This window comes from Sinocyclocheilus anshuiensis, unplaced genomic scaffold (assembly GCF_001515605.1).
Source record: "Sinocyclocheilus anshuiensis isolate Anshui unplaced genomic scaffold, SAMN03320099.WGS_v1.1 scaffold124, whole genome shotgun sequence".
NCBI classification, from domain to species: Eukaryota; Metazoa; Chordata; class Actinopteri; order Cypriniformes; family Cyprinidae; genus Sinocyclocheilus; species Sinocyclocheilus anshuiensis.
The window spans coordinates 404,367-419,464 of record NW_015554082.1 but is presented as its reverse complement, the minus strand read 5'-3'; the positions used below and the strand labels follow the sequence as shown (position 1 = coordinate 419,464).

General features: G+C 37.9%; 1 protein-coding gene across 1 annotated transcript in view; it reads left to right on the top strand.

Annotated features, from left to right (window-relative positions):
* The window catches only part of LOC107669074 (teneurin-3-like), a 119,408-nt gene that overhangs the window by 92,166 nt on the left and 12,144 nt on the right, over positions 1-15,098 (top strand). Inside the window, 7 exon segments of the mRNA XM_016461169.1 lie at positions 1,974-2,235; positions 3,058-3,325; positions 4,203-4,346; positions 10,670-10,919; positions 12,217-12,237; positions 13,304-13,536; positions 14,609-14,763. Of these exon segments, the coding sequence (XP_016316655.1) occupies positions 1,974-2,235; positions 3,058-3,325; positions 4,203-4,346; positions 10,670-10,919; positions 12,217-12,237; positions 13,304-13,536; positions 14,609-14,763 (1,333 nt within the window).

Below are 15,098 nucleotides of genomic sequence, written 5' to 3'. Positions count from 1 at the left end.
ATATATGTGTATATATATATACTGTTTTAATCATGAAACATATGTACGCAAAACAGTTGCTTGATTTTAAGTCTGATATATAATGATTTACATTAATCAGGTGTTAATTTATTAACTATTCTGACCAATTAAATTAAGCAGTGCAAAAATCTGATCTCCACATACATACAGTAAAAAGGTGAAAATGTTCACTTTCGAGCCCCATTTTAACTGTAGTTATACAAGATTAAAGCAGTCTGCAGAGTTTAACTTTCAGTTCTGAGCAGAGCATGTGAGCGGTGCGGAGCGTGAGTGGAGTGGTAATATTTCCTTAAGAGCATGAGCGGGAATTGGTTTACGGCGAGCGTGAGCGGAATATTAACGGAGCACTTGCTTGGGCGGTTAGAGCGACTGAGTGGAGCGCACGTCCATAGAGCGGAAAATGTAGCGGAGCGCTTCGCTCACATGCTCTGGTTCTGAGCTGATTCTGGGGCTATCTGACCTTCTTGTACCTTTATAATAATCCCTTTAGTCATTATCCATCATTATCAAGAATCACTCAGATCAGCAGTTAATGTGAGTCATCTACTCAAGGGTCACATGCGTGGGAGTTTGCATGTGTATGTGTGGCGACCGTATGCCTTTAACTGAGGCATTAAAAACTTTATTTTCTCTTCAATAGAGTTTAATGAAAGACAAAATGCTCAAGGGATGGATCTTCGTCTCTAAAGAAGGAAGGCTGATGTTGGGGATTATCCGATATATCCAGATCCCTCCTAAAAACCTGCACACAGGGGAACGGGCATCAGATAATCATGCTTGTTCAGTGCTGATGTCTGCTCTTGGTTAGCAAGCGTATCCAAGGGGAAACAGAGGCAAAGAAACAGCTTTAAAGGTCGATGGTCTGGAACAGTGGCCCAGCCATGCCAGGATTGAAAAAAGGGACAGGAGCAGTTAGGGAGAATTTCAAGGCAGTGGCACTGCAAGGATCTGTATGTTTGTGTGTAAAGTCACCGCACAGTTCATCTCTCCCCTTCCGGGCAGGGGAGTCAGCAGCTCATATAGAGCACAACTTCAAAGAGACGCCCCTTCATTTCCAAATCTGCGCCTACCTCCTCGCTATAGCACGCTAATTAAAATAGGTCTTGCTCTAACTGCTACCTCCAGATCTCTCATCCAAATCCCCCAAACGAAAAAAAGTTACATCATATCTCTACCCCTACTCTCATCAACTAATAGAACATCTTAAGCGTGCCAGCGAACTACTGATAAAAGACAGTGAAGTCTGCCATGTTATTTAGCTGTTTTCATTGGCTTTATGAATCAGATAAATTTTTAGACGAGGATATGAAACGTGGAAGACATCAATAACTAAGTACTTTGATGAGGCTAACAAACCATGTAATTTGGAGAGGACCCATGCACTTATGGGTTTGATAACAGGAAATTATGAATCACACTTAGCCTTCATATGCCCTCTGCTCCCACACAAACAATGCGAGATTCTGGCACAAACTGTATCTTTCATAAAAATAGTGAAATATTATATAAATATACACTACTGTTCAACAGTTTGGAGATGTTTTAATGTTTTTGAAATGAGTCTCTTATGCTCACCAAGGCTACGTTCTGTATTTGATCAAACAAAACTGTAAAACAGTAATATTGTGAAATATTACTACAATTTAAATGTTAATGTAATTTATTTCTGTGATGACAAAGCTGAATTTTAGCAGCCATTACTCCAGTCTTCAGTTTCACACAAAAAGTACAAGTCTTGTATTGCCATGGTTAATAATGATAATGACATCAACCATGGAAATACCATGTTCTCGTACATGTACTGTAGCAATACCATATTATTAATATTATTAATTTTTAACGTTTTACTATCACTGTACCATGGTACCACCATAGTACTTTCTCAGGAGAGCCAAATTTGTCAAGCATGCATGAGCACTGTTCTGAAGACTGTGTTGTTTATCCACCTGCAGGTTTGATTTATTGGTGAACGGAGGCACAGCACTGACGTTGCGATTCGTGCGTGCTCCATTCTCCGCTGTGTATCGCACAGTTTGGTTGTCATGGAGAGTTTTCCATGTGATGGACACACTGGTGATGAGAAAAGAGGAAAGAGACACGCCAACCTGTGAATTTAGTGGCCTTGACAGACCCTCGCCCCGAACCACGCCGTCACCACTCTCCACCTTCTACCGCTCCAGCCCCGAGGCCAGCTCCATCATTCCTGAGACACAGGTGAGTCAAACCGCATCACATCTGGGAGTAAAATGAGTCTCGGTTAATTTTTCCTTAAAATCTAAATAAATTTGACTATGTGCCTCGAGCTCATCTGAGCTGTATGATTTAATGACACTACAAAATATGAGAGAACCAGGTGATTTTTACTTACAGAACATACTGTACGGTCAGGAAAACCAGATATTCTTAAGATCGCCACGCAGATATTGCTACTGAATTAATGATGACAGTGGCGTACTATATCACGTTCCTGTGACAGAAATAATTCACATTTTATGCTTGTAACATAAATCACTTTTAAGGCTATAAGTGGAAGTCAGCAGGGATCAGACATAATTAAAATAGATATTTTTTGTGGGAATGCATTATTTTATATGACTGTCATTCTGAAGATGTTCGTATGATGCTGCTTGAAAATTGCATAAGTTGTCTTTTTAACCCTTCAAAAAGCTTCAATCTGAATGTGTATAAAGCGGCTTCATTTTTTCTAAACTCTTGACATCCAGGTTGCCATACACTACCGTTCAAAGTTTTGGGGTCAGTAAGATGTTTTAATATTTCTAAAATAAGTCTCTTATGCTCACCAAGGCTGCCTTTATTTGATCTAAAATACAGGAAAAAATAAATAAAAATCCCCCAAAAAATCTTACTGACACCAAACACTCCCAAGTACAAGAAGAATGAATTCAGTGTGAATTTATGAAGCAGGACATTTTGTTTGAAATATCTGACAATTAAAAAAAAAAATGATAATAGGCCACAAGGAAATTTACTCGACAGGCAATTAACTTCCTCTCTCATGCACATTTTTAATCACAGGTTCTTCACGAGCACACGGCCATTCCTGGGAGTGATTTAGACTTGATTTACTTGAGTTCACGTGCTTCAGCCTACAAACCTGTTCTGAAGGTCATCTTGACCCAGTCCAGCGTGCCCTTCAGCTTGGCTCGGGTCCACCTCATGGTGGCTGTGGAGGGCAGAATGTTTCAGAAGCAGTTCCCAGCTTCACCCCGGCTCTCTTACAGCTTTATCTGGGACAAGACAGATGCGTACAGCCAGAGAGTCTATGGACTCGCAGAGGCTGTAGGTAGGTAGTAGAACTATGGGAGGAAACAGATCTATATAAAGCCTTCTGTGTATGAATATATTATTAACTTGAACTGATTTAAACCAGGAGCAAATGAATATTTTTTCACCCAGATATTTCAGTGGTGAGATGAATCTCCCTAATCTGATAGTACAAGTCAAACGGATTATTAAACAGACCAGAAGGTTGAACGTAATATTCTCTGAACCCTAAACGAATGGTTGTTAAAGTGATTTAGGACAGAGAATACAGGACAATAAAATGGTTTCATTCTAATGCTGGCACAAAATGTATGATTTAAACCTTGCTGAAAATACACAGTTCAAAAGCCAATCTCATTTTGTTGAATTTGCAGCACATGCTTAATCGTTATCCTAACCATCTTTTGCTAAACTGACACTGGGTTGTGTTCTAGCAATAAATAAAAGGTATAAGCAGCTGCATTTTTCTAGTCCATCTATATATTGCTGACTGCTCTTTGCATGTATAATTAGTCTGCAAATGAAGCGCACTGAGAAACACCAGCTTTCAGAAGGTCACAGGCCCATTTGGAAAATGTTCCTATGACTGGACTCGTTGTAATCATGCTATTTGCTGAAGTATTTTTTCCTTAACAAGGTTGTAGCTGCTCTGAAATAGTTACTGTACCAGTTTTCCATGTGCATAAAAAGTAAATTGTCAATACCACATATTTTGCTGGTATTACATACAATACACAAGTGAGTCACCTATAGAACAAATTTTTTTTACAATTATATATACCTAAAATATTAGCTTTAATTGATTAATCTAAACATGAAACCTATATTAAATTAGGTAGAAAAAACATTTAAGGATAATAGATTTCTTTTGCCCTGTTTCCTCCTCTGTTCTTTAGTATCCGTGGGCTTTGAGTATGAATCATGCCTGAATGTGATCCTATGGGAAAAGCGGACAGCTACGCTGCAAGGATATGAGCTGGAGGCCTCCAGCATGGGCGGATGGACCCTGGATAAGCATCACATTTTGGATGTGCCAAACGGTAGGAATCGCTTATTAAACCGCACCGGAACCACCTCGTGGGAAATGTCCCCTCACCAATTCAGGGGTCAGTGGCTCTACCTGGACTCATTGTCATAAATATTAATCTTAACATGAAATATGGTTCATTGCCTCATTTGCACATAATAAAGCAGCGTTTGAAAGGGCTAATCGTTCACAGTGATGACAGATTAAATCGGAATCATTAACACAGCGTGCCAAGTCAGAACTGTGTTCTCCAACATTATGGGGGACATGATTTGGCTGAATGAACTTTATCCAGTTTTCAGGCGCAGAATGCATACTTATAGCTTAATTCAATAAAAGTGCCATTAAAACACAAGCATGAATATGGAAATGTGGCATTATTCCACCAGACATTCCCTGTTCCTTTGTCTTCATAATGAAACAGGGTGACAGGGAAGCTCATTCCGTCAGCTTAAATCTCCATATTCACACACATAATGGCATCTTTTTGTTCTTGGTAAATGACGATGTGTGCACAGTTTGAACCAGATCCAGCAGTCGTATTTAATGGCGCATTTTGGGAGAAGTCGGCTTTGCAGCACATCCCGATGCCCTAAATGAAAACACAAGATTAGACTGACACTTTTCAGGTGCGGTTGTCTCAGGTTGTTTCTCTAGAGTTAGTTAGTGTGACAACAACATCTGATTGTTCCTCGCCTGAACCAAAGATTTTAAGCCTCTTTTTGATTGCTGGCTAAATGCCCAGTTGGCCTTGGGATTTCCACATCCTTTAATCCGACGACCTGCCGAACAAATGGTCATGGCCGTCTGCTCAAGCCTTATTTTTGCACCTCTAGACAGTTTATCTGGTTTAAGCAGTGTTTCTGCCAATAAGTCTTAAATTCTCATTTTACACCTCAAGTGCCAGAGTGGATTAAACCAATTGCAGATTTTCGGAGATATAGAGATAGTTTATATCATTATCTTATTTAGATTAGACCATTATTATAGAAATGCTTTGGTGTTCGAATTTTATCATTTCATAGTTAATACTGATTAGTTAATAGTGCATTTAATTGATTTGCCTTTTTATAATTATTTTCAATGCATGCAGATGACATCATGGCATATTTTTATCTGTTATGGTAATATTAGGAGATTTTTATACTGCTTAGATTTTTTATTTTTTTTTGCTAGCTGCTGAAGTTCATAGACTTTGAATGGAAGATTAACTGCATTGTTTTTGCTGTTTTTGTGAACTAAATCTGTCAAAAACCTCACAGACACAGTTGAAAGCAATGGAACAAAAAGCCTGGTAACTGCATATTCTGATGGAAAGCACTGAGGCATAGAGCATCTGTCCTAGAGCTCTCAGCTCTGTTATATATAAATCCATAACATGATCGCCTGTTCTTCATAACTCAGTTAGCAGGTCTGTGGTTAGATGAGTTTTACACGGGGTTACTCATTATTTATCCACACGCTCATAATCTTCTTAGGCATCGATTTATAAGTTTACTCTGAGAAGAATAGTGCTTAAAAGAGCTTAACACATAAATCTGGCTCACCCTGTTTAATCTGAGTTTTGTAAATTAGATGAAAGCTTTGCACATTTGGGCATGTCACCTTTACAATCTTTTCGATTAGTGAGTTTCTGTACATCAGAAGTGATGCATGGGAAGTGATGGAGATGGGAAGACATTTTGTCCTGAAGAACATGTCACAAATGTAATCAATTTGCCAAAGGGAGAGCTTCTCTTTGACAGTCCCATTTGTCTCACTGATTGATAATGCAGAGCCTCTCATATCTATGGCTTACAGGTCTGATCGGCAGTCAGCGGCTGTGCAAACTGTGTGCTTGGGCATATGTGTATGTGTTTGAGCAAGAGCTACATCCCATTGCTGAGCTTTTCTTTATAACACAAGCATACTCTTGTTAATTTTAAATATTTAATCACAATCTTTATCTTCAAAATGTATCATATCGTCCAAAATGCTAATACAAAAATGCTTCTATTTTGAATCCAAACAAAAAAATATTACAAAAGTATAACAGTTTAAATGAAAAGGTTGAACTGAAACATTTTGTTGAATTTGAGAAATAAATATTTTGTTTGTCGTTTTGAGAGCAGTATGAATTCCACAAGTTTGTGTAAAACCTGATCATGCAGCATGAGCCAAAGAGCATATTGTACTTTTTAACAAAGCAAGAATAACTAACCATCATTACAAATGAGTTCACATGATCAGTGTTACTAAGTTGCTTATGCAATTAGTGATTCTTCTTTTTGTCTCAACTTCATTTTAAATATTTTCACATTTCTAATGATTTGTTTTAACTAGGAAAAATATGTTTAGTGAAGACGAAATATTAAAAATGTTTCACTGTTTCTATGTTCTCATTTTATTTGTTCTTTAGAAATATATTTCTTTTTTTGTTTTTATGTTAAATTCTAAAAGTTTAATTTTAGGGGGAAAAAAGTTGTCTCAGACTTTTGGACCCTACTATAGATGTCAATCCTTAACCTTTTTGGTGAATTTTTCCGATATGGCAGACTGCTTAGTCTGACGCCTCTTTATGAATGCTGCAGAACACCTAGAATATTTGATATTCAGCTTGTTTGCTTGACATTTACAAAATAGTTTTATTTATCCCATTGCTATTTGATCAGCATATTTGCTCAGTGAATAATCAATAAGCATAAGCATTGCATTACTGTAGATGACATTGAATGAAATTTCCATTTATAGAGTTTGTTGTACTTCATAGACATTAACATGTAGCTGAAAGTGGCCAAAACAAATCGACTGCTTTTCACCTAAAGGTCTAGCCATAAAGTCACAAGTTAATCAGGCCACAATTTACAGCCTCCATGCTGCATGGTAATGACAAACACTAATGAAAAACATGCACTTTAAATGTAATTATTTTGTGATGCTGCATGTACACTCTAAAAAATGCTGGGTTAAATATGGACAAACCCAGCGATTGGGATGTTTTGACCTAGCAGTTGGGTTACTGCGCAGAAGGTTGGGTTAAACATTTAACCCAACTGTTGGTTGAAAACAACCCAATCGCTGGGTTTGTCCATATTTAACCCAGCATTTTTTAGAGTGTAATTAGAAGTTCTTGCAATGCTTGCACACAATTTGTGCTATGGATATCTTAAATTGTGTGGCTTGTTGAGGACAGCAACTGGTTTTATTGTTCCTTGAGGATGATGGAAAAGCAAAAAAAAAAAAATCACATAGACCTGTGCTGAGGGAGCTGAGCTGAACCACATCTATGGAATAAAGTATCATAAAGATATTGAACATTGTTAGTAAGAAACCTTACAGAACACTGTGTCCTGGCAACCGCCCACAATGCCTTCGTGGCACCGATGTCGATTATTACAATCAATATATTGTTAATGTTGTTCTTGTAGCACAGGGTTTGCACAGGACTTACAATCAGATCTTTGTAGTTCATTATTTTCTTCCTAGTATTTGAACAGTGGTTCATAAGTAGTGTGAGCAGTGCATAATAAGATTAGGGCAATGCAATGCAGCAATCGCACAGTTTGAGTAAGTGAGAAGTGTCATTGGTTTGTCTTGCTGTCAAGGTCAGTGGCTTTGTTGAGTCGCACTTAAAAGCAGCCACCCAGACCAATTCATCTTACTTAATGGTACATCGTAGACCTCTGAATAAGAACAGCAGCTTCTATTGGGCCGGGTGTTCTCGAGATCCCCTCTGACTGTGTCTTCATTCCAGTCCTCCTCTCAATCAATTAATCAATGGCAGGGCCTAATCAAGCAGGAACAAATTGCTATGCACCCTGCTTAGCTGCACATGGGAAGACATTAGCCATGATTCGCATGCAGTTCAGAATTGCAGAGGGTTTTGGGTCATTTAAGCACTCTGTGAATTAACAGCTGATATCAGCCAATGACAGTTTACCACGCTTGCTGCTAAAGTGACAGTCATCACACTAAAGAGGAATGCCCAATGAGACTTGGCACTGAATGCACTTGATTTGTCTCCTCGGTGACAGTGCATTCAGGATAGGCACAAATCTACATATTTTGCTTTCTTTTGTTCAAAACCAGCTATAAAGTGTGCAACTGAATTATATGGTTTTGTATGTTTTTCAAATACTTTTTTTTGCATGACATACCATTTTAAAAACACAATGCTCGTGGCAGGACACTCTAAACAGCGCAAGATGCAATGCAACAGCAGAAGATTTCTGTCTGAATGTGTATGACTGTTTTTTAATGGCTGGTACTTTAACAGGGGATGCAGCTGAAGATGCAACTTTTTTATTCTTATTTTTTATTCAGTCTCATATTGTTTAATTAAAATGCCATACCTCGATCTTTCAGTGAAAACAACAGACGTTACTTCAGTTTTGTGACTTTAATTACGTTCACTCAGTTGTCTGATATATCTGCTACACAAAATAAATACAATGTGGCTAGATCTAAATGCTGAGATCATTTATACCTTTGTTATATATCGTCATATATCACCCAGCCCTAAAACCACTCTATGTTAAGGAATTATATACAGTACATAAAAGTATGAATGTAAAGCGCTATACAAATAAATTTGACTAACAGCTAAAGCACACTATGCTGAATGTATGCTAATTAAAGCTCCTCTGCAAAAAAAAATGTCAGAACTACCTAGGAAAAAAATAAATAAAAATAGTCTATTTTCTGTATTTCCATGACCGGAGTAGACCACCCTCCATTAGAAGACAGCCAAAAAGGTATCTCTGCTCTGGATCTGACACTTTGGTTTGTCTTGCACAAGAAAAGAAAAAATTAAATACATTTCAAAGAAACTGGGCCGAAGAGCTTTAGCCTTGACAAAACATTTGAAACTGAACAGTTTCAGACTCCTATAGTTTTAATGAAACTCGGCTTCTGAACCAATTACAAAGCAGAGGCGATGGTGTGTAGCCACTGAGGTAGCTAGTTACTGAACTTGAGTTGTAGTGGCCAGCCAATGGGAGTGTAGTTCAGTGCAGTGTTATTGATGTGATTAATAGGCCAAAGCAAGTGTTGGAAGTCTAACATGTTGCTCAGTATGAATAATTTATGGCCCTGGGCATGGTACTTCCCTTTGAAGTTCCTCTTTGAAGCCAACCCCAAAAAGAAACAAGTTAAATTTTCACAGGACTGAAATATTTATCTGTAATGACCCAAGCTCCTCGCTCAGTCTTGGACTGAAAATGGTGTTAAAATGATTGAAACGATCCAAGGTTTTAGAAGCTGAGATCTATAGGGACTGGAAAATAAAGCACACAGCTGAGTGGACAATCACCTCTCAGGTGATCGAAATGTCTCCGGTTGGTACATTTAATGCCTGAGGACCATATTCTTTTTTTTTTTTTTTTATATTGCACATTTGAGACAGATTCTGTTTTGCCAGCAGAACTGCTATTGTGTGGCATAAGCTTTTTCTCTGAACATGTTATAAAATAGTTGCTGGAAAACGACGTGAGAGACAAATACATTTATGTGCTAAAATAATTAAGAAAATATAACTAATAAGTAGATTATTTTAAATGTAGAAAATAACATTTTTAATGAATTGACAAACTATAGCATAGCTTGTATTTTGCAGATGAAATATATTTATCCTTCTGCTCATTTTCATTTCAAATTGCATTGAAAGGAAAATAATGTTAAACCAAAATAACAAAGAGCAACATAAACTAAAAAATTCTGTAATTCTGCTTAAAACTAGACTGCTCAAGAAGTGCTCAATTTATTTCAAAAGTTGAAGTCTAATCATCCATATTAATGAAAATGTTCATTATGGTCGCTCAGATGCCTTTAGCAGCTTAATTCTTTTTGGTGCTTCCTCATCAAAGTGCTACTTCAATGTCCACATTAATGGAGTTTCTAACGGAAGTTCGGGAAGATCACAGCGCTAAGTGCCCCCTTTTCATAGTGATGTCCAGGGTAGGAACTTTCATCTTTAGTTGAGATATATGCTCAGGCCTATCCATTACAGCCAGAAAAAAAAAAAGAAAAAAAAGTCTGCTCTTTTTTTTCCATCCCTCTTATAGATTACAAGAGCATTTGAGGTTGTGAAGTCAGATAAGAATAGCATTTCTCTGCTTGTCTGTATAAAACAAATTAATCAAGTTCATGCATAATGTTTTTTTTATTGCAATTGCAATAGCATTTTTAATTTTAGTCTTATTTTTATTTTATTATATTTTTATTAGTTTTATTAGTAGTAGTAGTAGTAGTAGTAATTTTCTATTCTTGGGTCTATGTGACTTTGGTTTTTGTGAAAATCATTATTTTTGAGAAAGAAAAATAAACTTTTTTTTCCTCCCACTCTCTCTGGTGTCTCAGGGATCCTGTATAAGGGAAATGGTGAGAACATCTTCCTCTCCCAGCTTCCTCCCATCATCAGCACCATAATGGGGAATGGCAGACGCAGAAGCATCTCCTGTCCGAGCTGTAATGGGCAGGCAGAGGGAAACAAACTGCTGGCTCCTGTTGCTCTCGCATGGGGCATCGACGGGAGCCTGTTTGTTGGCGACTTCAATTACATCAGACGCATCTATCTGTCAGGCAATGTCACCAGTGTCATGGAGCTCAGGTGAGTGAGCACAACTGGATGGGTGATTCAGCTGCACGGAAATCTGGCAGAATACCTGAGGAAACATTTTGTGACAAATCACAGCATGCTGAGAGGCAGCGTCTAGACATTGTCTTTCTACAAAACATTTAAAAGCATAACTATTTTTAATCCACAAAACTTTATAGTCCTCATAAAAAGGAGGCCTTGAAATTCTGCATAATAGCGACACCAATTCTCACAGCAGGCGATTTTTGAAGTCCGACAGTAATTGTCTTGAAAGTTATTGTTGAATGCTGTGAATCTGTAAACGGAGCTTTGATAGCTGTAGCAGCAGTGGTTGAAAGGGGATTAATTGAGACATTTAGACAGTGTTGTGCTTTAGCCTGTTAGAAAGGTAAACTCTGTCAAAGATGTTATTTTATTTCAAATCTACTCTCTTTGAAATACACAGAATTTGAGAATAGACATAGAATTTTAGGTTACACTTTATTTTAAGGTGTCGTTGTTACAGTGTTATTATACATTACTGAGTAATATTAATTAACTACATGTACTTACTAAAATAAGATTACTAAAACTTAAAGTAAAATTTAAATAAAAACTGAAAACATAAAAATAAATCAAAGCTCAAAATATTAATAATGAAATAATCTAATAATTAAAAACAATTACAAATATTAATAAATACTAAAATACTATGTAAATAAAATGAAAACACTGTTAAGGACTAATTTTAGAGGTATTGCAAACTCGTATAGAAGTATATATATAAATAACTGAGTAATATTAATTAACTACATGTACTTACTATATGGTTAGGGTTAGGGTTTGGCTTAGGGTTACTTGCATATAATAATGCATAATTAATTGTTATTATAATAGTAAGTACATGCAACGTGTAACAAGGACACCTTAAAAAAAAGTGTTACCAAATTTTATTTCAACATGTTGTTACATACAGTGTTAAGAATCAATGTTTTTTTATTACAAATACATTTCATTAATTGAAGTATAGCTGAAATTAAATAAAAAAAGATATATCAGAAGAAAAACTTGAAATAAATAAATAAAATGTTGCTCCGACAATTAACTGAAATATTTGTTTAAACTGAAGTTCTAAAATAACTGATATATAAATAAGATATATAAATACAAAAAAGTATAGAATTGTGGAGAATACCTACAGTAGTCCACAAAACTTGATGGACAAGTGGTTATGTGAAGTAAATAGAATAAGTGTGTGCTATTTTACCTAAACTTGTCATACTGTATATTCTTACTATATGTTTCCCTCCTTTTTTCAAACTACCCAAAGAAATAAGGATTTCAGGCACAGGTAAGTTACATTTAGTAAATGTCACACAATGCTGGTGTTTTAAAAGACATGCATGTATTGTCTACAAAATTTAGGATGGGTAATTTTCAACGAACATCACTGGTTGCGACACTTTTGGGCACTTTTTTAATGGAATTAAATGACCAAAGGGTGTCTGTAGAAAACTAACCCAGGTTTGTTACTAATCCCAGAAGATGTCAAGACACATTTTATGAGAGATGTTTGCACATCACCTTTTTTGACTGTCTAAAAGACTTACTGAAGCTATGTATGAGGGCTTTGGATTATGATGCAGTGGGCAACACTCTGGGCCTTTAGCTGAAAGAAGTACCACTGTTTCACATTTTCACATTTGGATTTTACACAGGCCAGTGCCTCTGAGTGTGAATTGGTTTCCATACAGTCCAGGATATCGATCGAATAGAGTACGCTCGGCATGCAAGAATTGCCCTAAAACCGCTTTTGATAAAACGTGAAAAGATTTGCCTGATCCCAGAGGAGAAGGTCACAGATCTCCACACCATCATGCACAAAGTCTCGACTCGACTGGTCATTTAACCACTAATGGCATGTCTGGAGGGCCCGCACTAACTCATTCAGAAAGGAGGAGGCTGATTGGGAGACAGAATTAATGAATGCAAATAAGCATAGCGTTCTGAAAAGCCATCAGTTGTTGACAGTCATTAAGATATGCATATCATCACCGCATCGCAGAGAACCTTTCCCCGCAAGGGAACAGGAATGATTGAAATGATCTGGCAGTCTTGAAGTCGTCATCAGAGCCTCCACAAATACGTTCCAGTCACATCACATTTACTTCCCTTTCACATTCTTTTTTTCTTTTTCCCATCTGTCAGGAGCTCACACCCTTTTGATAGATGCGAAAAAACATGCTGCGATTCTCTCAATGTCTTTAATGATATTAATATTCTAATCAGTCTCTCATTTCATCTGCCATCTCCAATTGCAATGTCAGACCAATAATTTATGAGTCGCACTGGTTCGGCTTGACAGCAGACTAATGTCTTCGCTCATAACTCCCACTGTTTATATGTCTCTCCCCAAGTAACAATCCCGCTCACCGCTACTACCTGACCACGGATCCCATCACGGGGCGGCTCTACGTGTCCGACACCAACTCCAGACGCATCTACAGCCCGCAGGCGCTCCTGGCTGGCTCGGAGTCCCAGCAGAATGTGGAGGTGGTGGCGGGAACAGGAGATCACTGTCTGCCTTTTGACGAAACTCGGTGTGGAGACGGAGGACCAGCCACTGAGGCTCTCCTCACAGGACCCAAAGGTATTATTAAAGGATCATTAAAACTGACAATCAAAAGGGTCGTGCATTCTTCTCAAGGAAGGAGTTGAGAAACATGGGTTCTTCAAACTTCTGGAATGGCTGCGATGAATCTTCTGAGGTGGATGACACACTTTGATTGACATGAGAGTTCATCCCAAAGCTCTGTGAGCTTTTAACACTGTATTATGTAGTGAGGTTTTTGATTGGCGCTTCAACGAGGGAAATGGGAACTGACAGCCCGGGGATAGGTACTAAATTATTTGACTGAGCCAGACACAACGGATTGATGAAGCTGCTTTGAACGATTCGTGACTTCACCGACATAAATTATAAAACGTCACACTTGTCTGGTGAATATAGACAACCTATTTCAGCATATAATCTCGTCATGCAGAAAAAGAGATGTTTTCATTGTTTTTCAATGAAATGTCATTCACACACGAATGCACGCACTGAATGATGGATACATTAGGTATCATATTTCCTGTGTAGACGGGTACGTAATGTGTTGAACTGATGGGATGTGCGCAGAGATCTACATTCTGGCTGTCGCAACTATAAAAAAGTCAGAGGCATTGATGCATACATGCATTTTCCTCGGTTGGGACTGAGATTTCTGCTATAACTTCAGTTCACTTGAGTGTTTTCGTCAGGCACACAAACTCTCCGTGCTACCACTCAGCTAGGCACACATTTTCCAACGGCAGTTACTATAGCAACCCACACTTTCATAATTTGGGTTTAAAAGTGGGTTTGATGCTTTCCCTCTCCATGCTTTTGTCAAATACCCTGAGCAGACTTACGGACCGACTGAGACGGAGTGAGAGAGAGCGAACACAGGCTGAAATGCTAGAGGGAGGGAGGGATGTTCTAATACATCCTATTCCACTTTCTCCTTAAGAAATAATTCAGCAGTGGGAGGCAAGATGTGAATAATTGAGGGCAATGCTTTCTGCAGTGACCTGAATAATGGGAAGCCAAACACGACACATGTACCCGCTCCCTGGATCAGGCAAGCAAAGAGCACAGCTGTGTGACCCGCACATTGCGTTCCTTCCTCTCTTCTCTCCAGGGATCGCCGTCGACAAGAACGGACTGATCTACTTTGTGGATGGGACCATGATCCGGAAGGTGGATCAGAACGGCATCATCTCCACCCTGCTGGGGTCCAATGACCTTGCCTCTGCTCGACCTCTGAGCTGTGACTCGGTTATGGACGTCCATCAGGTGAAAAGTGAAAATTGCTCAAATCAACACACTCAAGTCAATTATCATGACCCATCGAGAGACCTACATGAGTTTTGGTCGTAGTACATGTTTCAGATTTAATTTCACCTTTTTTTTTTATACAGTGCAGTGCCACAGTGAATGGGAATGGGAAGGCCAATGGACGATATAATGCTCATATACACAATATATTATGGGAAATATAAAATATTTTTTGAACAGATATTTTGCTCAAAATTCACAAAATTACATATTGATAACAGTTTACAATAAGGTAAAAACTATTTAATTTATTGGTCTAGGTTAATATTATTGAAAAAAAAAAAAAAATATAT